Genomic DNA, 15,951 nt, shown 5'->3' with positions numbered 1-15,951 from the left:
ATTAAAAGAAGGCTCATACAGGAGACATAGGTATGAGCTAATCACTCCACATTTTGAGCTTTCTTGGAAATACTAGACCCCCAAAAGAGAAGCTGAGACGTGTAAGAGGGTGGGACCGACTCACTGGTCAAACATTGAGGAGCCCCTACCCACAATCAGCAGTCTCTCATCCATGACACAAAACCCTGGACTACAATTCGGTTGCTGCTTTTAAAGAAAAATGGAGAACTTGTTTGGAGGTTCTAGCAGGGGAGCGCAGCTACTCATATACCCTTGACCGAGGTATACTCCTTATATATATACTCCACTTATATACTCCACTTATACTCCTCTAGCGGGGAAGGTCGTCCTCTTTGATCGAACGCACAGCTTTGGGTGGGAGGCACGTGGAGCAGTGAGGGAGGAAGGGGACACCCGCCCAGCCAGCCAGATCAGCGGAATCAACCCTGGCGATCAGTGGGGTGACACATGTCGCAGCCAGATCGCCCTCACATCCAAATGGAGGGGAAAAAAGTCTTTTAAAAATGAGGAAAGACAAGGAGTATGACCCCCTAAAGGTCTTCAGTTGGTTTATGCACCTCTACTTGCAAGTATTTGCATAAACAGGAAAGGTTCAAATGTATTTTCACACAATATGGCCAGGCACCTGTGTTACCTCCAGAGTTCTGTATATATCAGTTTGCACACACATTTCAAACACCATTCTTTAAAGCAGTTGTTACCACATTGAACAAAATTAAAAGACATACCACAGAAAAGATGGCCATAGTATATACCTCCTCTATCATAGAAAGGTGTTAAACAAACGTGTATTTTTGTAGCTATTCTTGGAAATATTTAACACACTTATTAGCACTTGCTCATGCAGTGGATTAAACATGACAGGTATAAACTGCTGCATCTGGTAAGTGAACATTGATTCCCAAGTGAAGACTATAGTACGGTGCACACAGCTTACTTTGGGCTCCACCATACAAAAGATGAAGCCAGTTCTGATGTGGGTTTTGGCTAGTGTTTGAATGTAGCTGTGAATGGAAACCCTTTGCATATGGAGTTCAGTCCTAGCTATATTGGGTTAAAAATGGACTCAGACATAAACTTTGCAAATTGGCTAATTCAAGAACTCTCTTGCAGTCAGGACAATGATCAGCTTGTATATTATGCAGTCAGTCTTATAAATAGTGAAAAATGAATATTTTACCCTCTTTTTCTGTCCAGGAAGGCCATAATTTATGATTTTTATGATCTACTTCTCATTAATCATCTCATCTAATTCTTTTATAATACTATACATAAACACAAACATTCAGGTGTGACACAAGTATAGTGAATGCTACAAATTCATGCCACAAGTATATGCTTTTAAATTTGTGTTGGCAGGGGAATGAACAAAATTAAGATTCATGGTAAAGAAAGCTTTAGATGATGCAATATTCATTGCATTCAAAGAACTCTGGTGTCCTTAAAGTATGATTCTGACAATTTATCTGGCTGTTACTCATTGGTGCAGTAGGAGTTTTGAGTTGGCATGACTTTTTACTCCCAAACCATTTTTGACCAAATACACACACAGTAGGGAGCTTTCTCTATGTCACAGGGGTTTATTAAATGACAGTCTTTGTCTCGGAACTTATCTTTTAGGCCATGGTATTTGCAATAGTTTGATTGAGTAGTGCTTATTCCAGAGGACAGACAATTTTAGAAGCCTGAATTCTATAGTCATTATTAATTCAGTTGCTTTAGGAAACAAATTACCCCTTTATATATTCCCCCTGGGATAAAAGTATGTTGACTGCATTCTGTAATTGAAAGGAGACGTGGAGAAGTGAGTAGTGGATGTTGAGAGCGAAAAACTTACTGTGGTTTTGTGAACACATTTCCATGCATGATGCAACATTTTGGCCACCCTTCCCGTTCCTGCTTTTTCATTATTCCTCAGTTTTTCATTAGGACTCTGAGGCTGCAGCACTTCCAGAGCATTGTAAGGCTGATCAGCTAGGCTCTCTCCTTTGCCATTGTCTTCAGTTTGGTAGCTTTCTCAGTTCATTTCATCCACCAGCGGCCTTCCATTTTATTTCATAATCCCAGAGAGTTTTAAAATCTCTCATCTTCATATTACATCTTTTTGAGTATCATTTATTCTCATTTATTAGAAAATATTGGCTTTCTGTGTATGCCAACTCTGTGGATTTGAATGGGGATACTTCTGTGTCTTCAGTGTTAATTAATAATAAACTTTTTTTTATTTGAATCTTGAAAACAGTTCGTACAGAACATTTATTATGCATATATTTACACATATATACATATACACACATAAATACATACATATAAAATTTTCCCCAAAATATCCTTTTATGTTTTTGATGTAATTATAATTAATATATCTCGTGTTTCTTAACAGGAAAGTTGTCTTTTTGCATATAATCTGTCATTAGTAGCTTTTATCAACTCAAAAACTTATTAATAATCATTTTATAACATATGTTAAAATATATTACACAATTTATTAAAAACTGTTTTTTACTGCTATTAACGTAACTTGCTAGAGAAGGGCACCCTGAGGAATTTAGTTGTTTTTTTTTTTTGTTTTGTTTTTTTTTTTTGGGCATATTATGGGGGTACAGATTTTAAGGTTTCATTAATGCCCTTCCCCCCCTCCCCCCACAAGTCTGAGTCTCCAGCATGACCATCCCTCAGATGCTGCCCATGTCACTCGTTATGTATGTATATACACACCCCCTCCCCTCCCTCCCCAATACCCTATTACTGTAGTACCTATGTGTCCCCTTAGGTGCTACTCAGTTAATACCAGTTTGATGGAGAATATATCTGGTGCTTGTTTTTCCATTCTTGGGATACTTCACTTAGTAATATGGGTTCCAGCTCTAACCAGGAAAATATAAGATGTGCTATATCACCATTGTTTCTTAGAGCTGAATAATACTCCATGGTATACATATACCACATTTTATTAATCCATTCTAGGATTGATGGGCACTTGGGCTGTTTCCACAGCCTTGCGATTATGAATTGTGCTGCTATAAACATTCGAGTGCAGGTGTCTTTTTTGTAGAGTGTCATTGGATCATTTGGGTAGATGCCCAGCAATGGGATTGCTGGATCAAATGGTAGATTCACTTGTATTGCTCTAAGGTATCTCCATATTGCTTTCCACAGAGGTTGAACTAGTTTGCAGTCCCACCAGCAGTGTAGGAGTGCTCCTCTCCCTCCACATCCACGCCAGCATTTGTTATTTGGAGACTTTTTGATAAAGGCCATTCTCACTGGAGTTAAGTGATATCTCATTGTAGTTTTGATTTGCATTTCCCTGATGATTAGAGATGATGAGCATTTTTTCATATGTTCGTTGGCCATTCTTCTGTCTGCTTTAGAAAAGTTTCTGTTCAAGTCCTTTGCCCACTTTTTAATAGGGTTATTTGATTTTTTCTTGCTGATTTTCGTGAGTTCTAAGTATATTCTAGTTATCAGCCGTTTATCAGATAGGTAAGATGCAAAAATTTTCTCCCATTCTGTAGGTTGTCTGTTTACTTCCATGACTGTTTCTTTGGCTGTGCAGAAGCTTTGTACTTTCATCACGTCCCATTTATTTATTTTTGTTGCTGCTTTGATTGCCTTTGGGGATTTCTTCAGAAACTCTTTGCCTAGGCCGATGAGTAGGAGAGTGTTTCCACATTTTCCTCTAGAATTCTAATGGTTTCATACCTGAGATTTAAGTCTGTTATCCAGCGTGAGTTGATTTTTGTGAGAGGTGAAAGGTGTGGGTCCTGTTTTAACCTTCTACAAGTGGCTATCCAGTTTTCCCAGCACCATTTATTGAAAAGGGATTCTTTTCCCCAGCATATGTTTTTGTCTGCTTTGTCAAAGATCAGATGGCTATATGAGGATGATTTTATATCAGGATTCTCACATCTGTTCCACTGGTCAATAATCCTATTTTTGTGCCAATACCAGATTGTTTTAATTACAACAGTTTTGTAGTATAGTTTCATATCTGACATATTAATACCTCCCAATTTTTTTTTGTTGCCTAGAATTGCTCTTGATATTGGGGGTCTTCTTTGGTTCCATACAAAGCGTAAAATTATTTTTTCTATATCTGTGAAGAATGCTGATGGGATTTTAATAGGTATTGCATTGAATCTGTAGATCAGTTTGGGTAGTATAGACATTTTAATGATATTTAGTCTGCCGATCCACGAGCATGGAATGGATTTCCATCTGTTTACATCCTCTGCTATTTCCTTCCTCAGTGTTTCATAGTTCTCCCTGTAGAGGTCTTTTACCTCCTTGGTTAAGTATATTCCTAGGTACTTTAATTTCTTTGTTGCTATTGTGAAGGGTATTGAGTCTTTAATTTGGTTCTCGATTTGATTGTTGTTGGCATATACGAATGACTCTGATTTCTGTGTATTGATTTTGTATCCTGAGACTTTGCTAAATTCATTTATCAGTTCCAAGAGTTTCCTGGTTGAATCTTTGGGGTTTTCTAAATATAATATCATATCATCAGCAAACAGTGAAAGTTTGATCTCTTCTGCCCCTATTTGGATACCTTTAATTCCACTTTCCTGTCTGATTGCTGTAGCCAGGATTTCCAGTACTATGTTGAATAGAAGTGGAGATAGTGGGCAGCCTTGTCTGGTTCCGGTTCTAAGTGGGAATGCTTTCAGTTTTTCCCCATTCAGTATGATGTTGGCTATGGGTCTGTCATAAATGGCTTGTATCATTTTTAGGTATGTCCCTTCTATGCCTATTTTCCTGAGTGTTCGTATCATGAAAGGGTGTTGAATTTTGTCAAAAGCTTTTTCTGCATCTATTGAGAGAATCATGTGGTCTTTGTTTTTGCTTCTGTTTATGTGGTGAATTGCATTTATAGATTTGCATATGTTGAACCATCCCTTCTTTCCTGGGATGAAGCCCACTTGGTCATGATGGATTATTTTTTTGATAAGCGTCTGGATTTGGTTAGCTAAGATTTTGTTGAAAAATTTTGCATCTATATTCATTAGGGATATTGGTCTGTAGTTTCCTTTTTTTGTTGAATTCTTTCCTGGTTTTGGTATCAGAGTAATATTCGCTTCATAGAAGGTGTCAGGGAGTTTTCCATTCTTCTCGATGTTGTGGAATAGTTTCTGCAAGATAGGTATTAGTTCTTCTTTGTAAGTGTGGTAAAATTCGGGTGTGAAGCCATCTGGACCGGGACTTTTCTTTTTAGGGGGATTTTTAATTGCTGTTTCTATTTCAGCTGTTGGGATTGGCCTGTTCATGGAATCTATTTCTTCCTGGTTGAGCCTAGGGAGGCTGTGTATTTCTAGAAATTTGTCCATTTCCTACACATTTTCCAGTTTGTGTGAATAAATATCTTTGTAGTACTCATAAATTATATATTGTATCTCTTTGGGATCAGTTGTGATATCTCCTTTTTTATTCCTGATGGAGCTTATTAGAGATTTCTCTTTTCTGCTTTTCGTTAGCTTAGCCAGTGGCGTGTCAATTTTGTTTATTTTTTCAAAGAACCAACTTTTTGTTTTGTTAATCTCCTGAATAGCTTCCCTGTTTTCAATTTCATTTAGTTCTGATTTGATCTTGTTGATTTCACTCCTTCTGCTGGGTTTGGGGCTGGTCTGAGCTTCTTTTTCCAGCTCTTTGAGTCATTTTATTAGATTGTCTATTTCTGAACTTTTTGACTTTTGGTTATAGGCATTTATGGAGATAAACTTTCCTCTCAGAACTGCTTTAGCTGTGTCCCAGAGGAGTTGATAACATGTCTCTCCATTGTCATTTTCTTCATAGAATTTTTTTATTTCCATCTTGATTTCTTCATTTATGAAGCAATCATTTAGTAGGAGGTTGTTTAATTTCCATGTTTTTGTGTAGAAATGTGAGTTTCTGTTAGGGTTGATTTCTACCCTTATTCCACTGTGATCTGAGAAGATACATGGTATGATTTCTATTTTTTTAAATTTCTTGAGGTTTACTTTGTGTCCTAGGATATGGTCAATCTTAGAGAATGTCCCGTGAGCTGATGAGAAGAACGTATATTCAGTGGATTTGGGGTACAATGTCCTGTAGATGTCAGTCAGACCCAATTGGTCTAGAGTTTTGTTTAAGTCCATTATTTCTTTATTAATTTTCTGTTTGGAGGATCTGTCTTGAGCCGTCAGTGGGGTGTTGAAATCTCCGGTGATTATGGAGTTGCTATTAATCCATTTGCTTAGATCCAGTAAGGTTTGCTTTATGAAACTGAGTGCACCTAAGTTGGGTGCATATATATTTAAAATTATTATCTCTTCTTGTTGGACTGTGCCCTTCACCATTATATAATGACCCTCTTTGTCTTTCACTACTTTTGTTGGTTTAAAAACTAAATCGTCTGAAATTAGAACTGCCACGCCAGCCTTCTTTTGGCTTCCACTTGCCAAAAGGTTTTCGTTTGGGTATTCACACGTCTTGTTTAGTTTCTGAGGCAGTAGGTAGAGTTGCTCTCTGTCAGCAGCCTTCGCTGGGGTGGTGTCTGCAGGTCTCTCAACCCGCTGGGGAGACAGCAGTCCGAGATGTAGCGGAGGGGAAACAGCCAATTACCCTACCCTTCCTGCTGATCTCCTTAATTACACAGGTGGAAATAGATGGCAGGAACCGGAGCAGTTCCTATCTCAGCTCCACCCCCAAGGCGGGGCTAGAGACTTTGGAATGGAAGGCCCAGCTCCAAGTCACCAGAATGTGTGGGTTGTAACATCTCTCTGTCTTGTATTCACCAAAGGCTGCTTCCTACAAGGCTATGCCCTGCCCAGGCAAACTCCAGGGCCTGGACACCGAGCCCAGAAGACCTGTGCAGATAGAGATTGGCCTGAAGCCGGTAGGTCCATAGCCAAACCCAGGGAACCCTGTCTTCTGTCTCTTTAATTGCACAGGTGGAGATAAGCGGTAGGAATGGGAACAGTTCCTATCTCAGCTCTGCCCCCAAGGCAGGGACAGAAACTTTGGAGCCAAAGGCTCAGCCACAAGACACTGGAGCGTGGTGGACGTAAAGTCTCTCTGCCTTATAGCCACTAAAGGGAATCTCCCACGAGGCTAAGCTCTGCCCAGGCGGGCTCAGCACTCTGGACACAGAGTGCAAAGACTGACCAGAAGCAGGCAGGCAGTCAATGGAACCCACCTATCCCTGCCTTTTGTCTCTTCAATTACCCAGGTGGAGATAAGCGGCAGGAATGAGAACAGTTCCTATCTCAGCTCCGCCCCCAATTTGGGGGTTGAGGGGGTTGGGGGCAGAGAATTAGGATCCAAGGCTCAGCCACAAGAAACAGGACGTGGTAGACGTAAAGACTCTCTGCCTTATAGCAGCTAAGGGCAGCTTCCTTCCAGGGTATCTCCTGCCAGGCGGGCTCTGCACTCTGGACACAGAGCGAGGGAGACCTGTGCAGTGAGAGATTGTCCTGAAGCCAGACCCACCAGGCCCTTTGTTCTGTCTCTTTAATTCCACAGGAGGAGATAAGCGGCAGGAACGGGAGCAGTTTCTATCTCGGCTCCGCCCCCAAGGCGGGGATACAAACTTTGGAGCCAAAGGCCTACCCCCAAATCCCCGGATATGGGGGTTGTAAAATATCTCTGCCTTGTAACCACTGACAGCTGCCTCCTGCAAGGCCCAGCTCTGCTCAGGCGGGCTCCACACTCTGGGCACAGCGCGCGGGAGACCTGTGCAGGGTGAGACTGACCAAAAGCAGGCAGGCAGTCAATGGGACCCACCTATCCCTGTCTTTTGTCTCTTGAATTACCCAGGTGGAGATAAGCTACAGGAATGAGAACAGTTTCTATCTCAGCTCCGCCCCCAAGGCTGGGACAGAGACTTTGGAGCCCAGAACGGGGCTCCGGGTTGAAGAAGAGTGTGGAAGGCAATGTTTCTCTGCCTTAAATCCGCCAAGGGCAATCTCCCCTGTAGCACTGCCCCATCCAGGTAGGGTCCACTCTCTGAGCACAGAGTCAGTGCCGCTTGTGCAGCAAGTGAGGGTCCAATATCAAATTGGTGGAGCAGCGGCGCGAACCAGGGCTTTCTCTGCGCCTCCTCTCCAAACCCGGAGCGCAAGTCAGCGCTGGAATGCCGAGTCAGCGCTGGAATGCAGGGGCGGGAGTGGTGCCGGAGGGGCAGAGGGAGGGCGTCCTAATGGATCAAGGAGTCTAACTTTGCGCAATCTGACCTCTCAGTGCTATCCCAAACCTCCTCTATATCCAAAGTCAAAGCCTCCTTCTGTGTAAACTCCCCTTAACCTTGACCTGGGAGTGTCCTGCAGGGAGATGCCCGAGCACGCTCTGGTTCCTGCTGCCCGGACAGCGGTTGCTGCGCGCCGACCCTCCCCCACCTTAAACTGCGGCTGCTGTGCGCTCTGGCTAACTCAGCGCGTTCCCTGCTCTAGTCTCCTCTCCACACGGCTTAGTCCCGTGCTGCCACTTCTCACTAACTTCAGGCACCTCCTGGCCTACGTGGAAGTGGAGCTCGGTGTGGGAGGGGGTGTTTCTCAGCGCCGGGTAGGGCTGGCGCCACTGCCAGCTGGCAGCAGCTTAAGCTGCGCCTCGCTCCCTCCCTGATGTGTGCCTCCGAATCCCCCAGTTTTGCAGAAGAATGATCGGTTCACCTTTGCTTTAGGCTGCAAATGGTCTTATCCCTCTGTTTCCTGTTGGATATCTGCAGGCTTGCAAAGCTGGTCTCCTGGAAGTGCAGATTGCTGGAGTGTGGCTATCCGCTTTCTTCACTTTTTGCTCTGGAAGCAGAATGCCAGGAGGGCACCCCTACTCCGCCATTTTTCTCCTCCAATTAATAATATACTTTATTATCATTTGTTATGGTACTTTGATTTTTTTTCCTACTGATTTTCTTGAGTTCTATGTAGGTTCTAGTTATCAGCCCTTTATCGGATGTGTAGCATGCGAAATTTTCTTCCATTCTGTAGGTTCTCTATTTGCTCTCATAATAGTTTCTTTGGCTTTGCAGAAGCTGTTTAATTTGATCAGTTTCCATTTATTTCTTTTTGTTGTTGCTGTGATTGACCTTGGGGTCTTCTTCATAAATTATTTGCCTAGGCCAATGTATATAAGAGTTTTTCCAGTATTTTCTTCTAGAATTATTATAGTTTCACGCCTTAGGTTTAAGTCTGTTAACCACCATTAGTTGATTTTGGTGAAAGGTGAAAGGTGCAGATCCTGTTCCAGTCTTCTATGTGTGGTTATCCAGTTTTCCCACCACCATTTATTGAATAAGGATTATTTTCCCCAGTGTATGTTTTTATCTGCTTTGTCAAAGATTAGATAGCTATATGACTTTAAACTATACTACAAGACTATAGTAACTAAAACAGCATAGCACTGGCACAAGAACAGGGACATACCCCAGTGGAACAGAACTGAGAACCCAAGAGTAAAGCAGTTCTTGCTTTGAAAAATTGCTATGTCAATAACTCATGACATGACTTTAAAATTGTAAGCTTAATTATTCTCAAATAAAAAATATACATAAAAATATCTCCTTCTCAGGGTATATGGGAATATATAATATAAAATGCATAAAAAGTGCTAAATGGGCCCTAGAAATTACAAATTGTGATTACAATTTAGGTATTATTTTCCTGCACAAATTTGTAACAAAAACAGTATAGCTCTGCTCTCTTAAAAGAAAAAATAGTATCTCATTTGCAACATTTCACATTTTATTGAGTAATAACATACTATTTTTATTTTGACTCCATGTTTTTATTAAAAATAAAGAGATGTTATGAAAGTCAGATTCATCTGTTGTGTTTATTCCATAAAATTATGTGCGCATAAATTTTTTACAAATTTTATTCCTCATCTTTTGACTTTGCATTTTGCTTTTGTTGTTTTTTAACTTAATATTTTAGGTTTGCATCGGGTTCCAATGTTCAGAAGTTGAAAATAAGAGGAATTGGACACTGTGTAGTTCAGATAAACATTGCCAAGGACATGGGGTATGTAACTGTTACTCTCTTCTTAAGTATAAATGTTTTAATCCATGTCAATGACATTTTCCATAGTAATAAAATTCACAATTATTTGTTGTGAAAATTTCATTTGGAATATTGCCATTAAATAAGGACAGTAGATTTCATCATTTATACATATACATTATTTATGTTTATAATCAATCAGATTGCTAGGGTTTTCATGAGCAAATAACTATGAATTTTGTACAAGTATTCAATGTGAAACATTATTATAATGTTTAAGATTGTGATATTTTGGAAATGAGTGTATTAAGGATTATACATACACATTTATACATACATATTATTTATAATTTTATGTATAAATTTATAAACATTCACAAACTATTAAACACATTGCTTTTAATCTAATATTTTTCTGGGATCAAAGTTTTCTATACATTCAGATCTGTTTCATCCTTCAATAGCTTCAATTTATGTCCCCATACAGTACAAATACAATATTTGAAATGTCATTTATTGGATGGCCTTTCAAATAATGTTAGAATTTAACTATTGTGAATAGTGGTAAAGTAGACATTGCTGTAAATTCACCTTTGCACACTTATCTGATTTCTTAAATAATTAGCAATGTAATCTGATTGGACCAAATATTTGCACTATTTGAATTTTCATAAGCATTATATTGGCTTCAAGAAACATTATGCCATTTTGTTCTCCCATCAATCATGTACAAAAATGTGTATTTCCTTATATTCTAGCAAGACTAGATTATTAGTCTTTTTACTCTCTTCTAACATGCTAAATCCATTAGGAATTTGATTTTATTTGATGATTAATGACAGTTTCTAAGTATATATGGTCATATTTGTCATTTGCATTTTATTTGTCTATCCATTATAAATTTACCTACTAGGTTATAGAAATTTTGTTAACTTTGTAAATTTTTCCAAGCATGCTATTTGCTTTAACTTTGTGGCCAGTGTTTTCTGCCATTCTGATGATTCTTATTTTATGTTGTAATTTCGATAAAAAGCGACATGTTTCTGTGTCTTCAAACAATTTTTTCTCCCAATATGTCCTATTATTTGCAATATATTTTTTATTTTTTTCTTTCTTATATACTTTTAATGTACTTATTTATGTATGAACTTATTTCTGAATTCTCTACTAGCCCTTTCCTATTCATTCGCCACATCACAATTATGCAAATTTTCTCACCTTCCACATACATTTTGCTATGTGAATCTCATTAAGCAAACTTCTACCTTTTGGCTTTTTTCCCATTTTCATAAAAGTTTGGCTATTATCACAGCTATATTTTTAAATCTAGCACAATTCATGCTAAATTATCATTCTATATTTTAGCTTCATAATCTCTATGCTTTCTAGCAAAAGACATTTGAATTTAATCGAGAATGTTATTTACCTTTATTTGGAAATAAAAGAGACAAATAAGACAATGTCTCTATGATATTTAAAAATATATTACATGGACATTTATTGTACTACTTTTTATGTTGAAAATTATTTCCACATTAAACTAAAAACTCATTATACTAAATTATAATGTTTTAATAATTTACATTGACTAACAATCTAAAAATAATGCATTTAATTTTTATGTTGTATATAAAATGTTCTTATTTTATTTTGGTTTGGTTTTAGATTTGCAACGATGTCTTTCATTGTCATTGTAATCCTGGATATTTTCCCCCAAAGTGTGATGTAGACCCACAATCACCAGGAGGAAGCATAGATGATGGGAATTGGTCTCCAGGAGGTTAGTCTTTAGAACAGTGTGTTCCAATAAAGTTCTCTGCCTTCATAGAGATGGTCTATATCCCCACTGTCCCATGTAGTTATTGAACACCTGACGTGTGAATAGTGCAATGAAAGAATTGAAATTTCAGCTTTATTTTACTTTATTTAATTTAAATTTAAATAGCCATTGTGGTTGGTGACTGCCATACTTCCAACCAAAATTGTGTGTCTTTTAATTCTAATCAAGAAGTGAAAAGTTTAAAGCTTCCTCTCTTAATTTTAACCATGGTTTCCAGAATATTTCTTTTTATAACTCAGAGTTTTGTACATAGCCATAGTTAACTTATAGAAAAGGTGATAGTTTTACCATGTAGTCTGTATATGGCAAGGACATTGCCTATTATGATGTGCTATATAGTTCACAGTCAAATGGAATCTCTGAATTTAACTGTAATATCAAAAGGGAAAAACAATTAAATCTTCCACACCCACAGTATATTAATGGTATGTGGAACTATTTTTAAATTTATTTGGTGAAAAGTCATGAGCAAATATAAAATATTTGCATTTTCTAAACATAATTTTTACAGTTAGAACTATATATATGAATAAATACTTGAGGTATGGATTTGTATGTCAAATATACTGAGGCAACAATTATATTTCTAATTAACTGTAGATGTATGAATAAATTAATACAGCAGCTTGAGACACGGGAGCTAAAGACTTGAAGGTTAAGAACAAAATATATCTCAGAAAGTTTGCTGAAATGTTTCCTTGCTCCCACAATTTAGAATTTTGGGTATTTTGATAGTAGATGTTACTGAAAAAAGTAAAGTTTCAGTTAGTTTAAGTTGAAACAAATATATACATACATAAATTAAAAGAAGGGTAATTTAACCTTCACTCATTTGGGCAGTGTCCAATTTTAAGCTATTCTACATAAGTCAGTGATGATATTCATGTAGAAGATTCTGTATGAAAGTAAAATTTTACTTCTCTGGGATATATACCCAAGAGTGAAATTGCTGGGACATATTGCAAGCTATATATAGTTTTAAAAGCAAGAGTCAAACTATTTTCAGGTGGCTATACTGTTTGACACTCTCAAAAATAATATAGGAATAACCGACGTGTTTTGCACATTCACCAACAATTCATGGTAACACTATTTTTAAATTTTGCCATTCTATTAGCTATATATTAATATCTCATTGTAGTTTTAATTTGCACTTCATCAGGGATGATGATTTTGAGTACCTTTAATGTGACTATTTGGCTATATATCCTATTCAGTGAAAGTGTCCTTTAAATGTACAGTTTGGAGAGATTTTATGTATTATTGATACATGTGTGTTGTTGGATGTGTGATTTGCATATATTTTGTCCAAGTCTGTAGTTTTTTTTTTCTCAGAACAAAATTTCTCTTTTTATAAAATTTATTTATTTATTTTATTTCGAATTATTACAGGGGTACAAATGTTTCTGGTTCTGTGTATCAAATTTGTTATGCTGAGTCAGGATTGTAAGTGTGCCCATCACCAAGATAATGTTCATTGTACCTGTTAGGTAGGTTTTTGCCCACCCCCTCTAACCACCTTTCCCCTGCTTGATTTCCGCTGAGTTTTCCTTCCCTCTGTGCAAATGTGTGCTCATCTCTCAGTTTTAATTTAATAGAAAGTAGTGTTTGTTTTTCTATTCAGTAGATACTTTCCTTAGGATAATGGTCTCCAATTCCATCCAACTTGTTGCTACAGGCGTTAATCCATGTTTCCTCATGGTCACCTAGTATTCCATGGTATACACAGACCAGATTTTATTGATCCATACATGAATTGAGGGGCATCTTTGTTAATTCTATATCCTTACAATTGTGAATTATCCTGCAATAAACATTAACATGCATGAGAAAAGGACTTCGCTTCCTTTGGGTTAATATGAAGTAGTGAGATCACTGAATCATCTGGTAGGTCTACTTTCAGTTCGTTGGTGAATCTCTACACCATTTTCCATAGAAGTTATGCTAATTTGCAATTCCACCAACAGTGTATGAGCCTTCCTTTCTCTGTGCATCCATGCCAGCATCTATTGTTTGGGGACTTTTTGATAAAAACCATTCTGCCTGGGGTAAGGTAATAATTCATTATAATTTTTATTTGCATTTCCCTGGTGACTAGTGACTTTGAGCATTTTTTCATGTTTATTGGCCATTTGTCTAACTTCTCTTGAAAAGCTTCTGTTCATGTCTTTTGCTCATTTTTTAATGAGGTTGTTTGATTTTTTCTTGCTGATTTGCTTGAATTCTTTGTAAATTCTTGTTATCAGTCCTTCATTGGAGGCATAGCTTGTGAATATTTTCTCCCATTATGCAGATTGTCTATTTGCTCTGTTAATTATTTCTTTGGCTGTGCAGCAGCTTTTTAGTTTAAATAAATCCCATTTATTTACTTTGGTTGTTGCTGTGATTGCCATTGGCTCTTTTTTGTAAATTCATTGCCTAGGCCAATATCTAGAAGAAGACTTTTTCCTACATTTTCCCCCAGAATTTTTATGGTTTCATGCCTTATATTTAAGTCTTTTATCCATGTTGAGTTAAGTTTTATGAGTGGTGAGAGATAGGGGTCCTGTTTTATTGTTCTGCATGTGGCTACCTAATTTTCCCAGCACCATTTATTTAATAGGTTTTCTTTTCCCTAGGGTATATTATTGTCTGCTTTGTCAAAGATCAATTGACTATAGGTAGATGGTTTTATATCTGGGTTCTCAGTTCTTTCCTGTTGGTCTATGTCTCTATTTATGTGCCAGCACCTTGCTCTGGTTACTATAGCCTTGTAGTAGAGCTTAAAGTTTGGAAAGGTGATGCCTCCAGATTTGTTCCTTTTGCTTAAGGTTGCTTTGCTATCTGGGGTCTTTTCAGGTTCCAAACAAAGTGTAATTTTGGAAATAATTTGGAAATTATTTTTTCTAGATCTGTGAAAAATGATGTTGGTATTTTGATGGAGATTGCATGAATCTGTAAGTCATTTTGGATGGTATAGACATTTTAACCATGTTGTTTCTACTGATCCATGAGCATGACATATTATTCCATCTGTTTGTGTCATCTGCAATTTTGTTCAGTGTTTCATAGTTCTCTTTATAGAGATCTTTCATCTCCTTGGTTAAATATATTCCTAGGTTGTTTATTTTCTTTGTAGCTATTGTGAATGGCATTGAGTCTTTTCTTTGACTCTAGGCTTGACTATTACTGGTATATAGGAATGCTGTTGACTTGTGTACATTGATTCTGTAACTGAGGCATTGCTGAATTTATTATCAATTCCATGAGTCTCTTGGAGGAGTCTTTGTGGTTTTCTGGATATAAGATCATGTCATCAGCAAAAAGCTACAGTTTGACCTCTTTTCCCCTCTTTGGACACCCTTTATTTCTTTTTCTTGCCTGATTGCTCGGGCTAGAACGTTCAGCATTATGTTGAATCAAGGTGGTGACAGTGGGTACCCTTGTCTTGTTCCAGTTCTTAGTGGAAATGCTTTGAACTTTTCCCATTCAATATGATGTTGGCTGTGGGATTGTAATACATGACTTTTATAATTTCAGGATATGTTCCTTCTATGCTTAGTTTTCTGAAGGGTTTTTTTATCATGAAATGGTGCTGAATTTTGACAAATCATTTTTCTTCATCTATTGAGATAATCATCTGGTCTTTGTTTTCACTTATTCTTATGTGGAGAAACACATTTATTGATTTATGTATGTTGAACCATCCTTGTATCACTGTGATGAAGCCCACTTGGTCATGGTGGATTATTACTTTTTTATGTGCTTTTGAATTCAATTTGATAGTAATATTCTAGGAATTTAGAATGTACTGGCCTGTTGTTTTCTTATTTTGTTGTGTCCTCACCTTGTTTTGGTATCAATGTAATATTGGTTTATAGAATGATTAGGGAGCATTCCCTCCTTCTCAATGTTATGCAATAATTTCTGCAGTATGTGTACCAGCTGTTTTTTGGAAGTCTGGTAAAATTCAGCCCTGAATCTATCTGATCTGGGACTTTTCTTTGTTGGAAGATTTTTTATTACTGCTTCAGTCTCACTGATTGTTATTAATCTGTTCAGGAATTCTATTTATTACTCATTGTCTTGGGAGATGGTATGTTTCCAGGAATTTCTCTGTTTCCTCCATTTTTTCTAATTTATATGTGTAGAAAT

The 15,951-nt window shown here is 37.5% G+C and overlaps 1 protein-coding gene across 1 annotated transcript in view; it reads left to right on the top strand.

Moving 5' to 3' along the window:
* Positions 1 to 15,951, top strand: part of LOC105868769 (A disintegrin and metallopeptidase domain 3-like) — a 116,821-nt gene that overhangs the window by 88,288 nt on the left and 12,582 nt on the right. The window contains exons 17-18 of the mRNA XM_075997197.1: positions 9,912 to 9,998; positions 11,643 to 11,757. Of these exons, the coding sequence (XP_075853312.1) occupies positions 9,912 to 9,998; positions 11,643 to 11,757 (202 nt within the window). The remainder of the gene's footprint in view (positions 1 to 9,911; positions 9,999 to 11,642; positions 11,758 to 15,951) is intronic.

Source organism: Microcebus murinus, chromosome 24 (assembly GCF_040939455.1).
Source record: "Microcebus murinus isolate Inina chromosome 24, M.murinus_Inina_mat1.0, whole genome shotgun sequence".
NCBI classification, from domain to species: domain Eukaryota; kingdom Metazoa; phylum Chordata; class Mammalia; order Primates; family Cheirogaleidae; genus Microcebus; species Microcebus murinus.
This window is presented reverse-complemented; position numbering and strand designations above follow the sequence as displayed.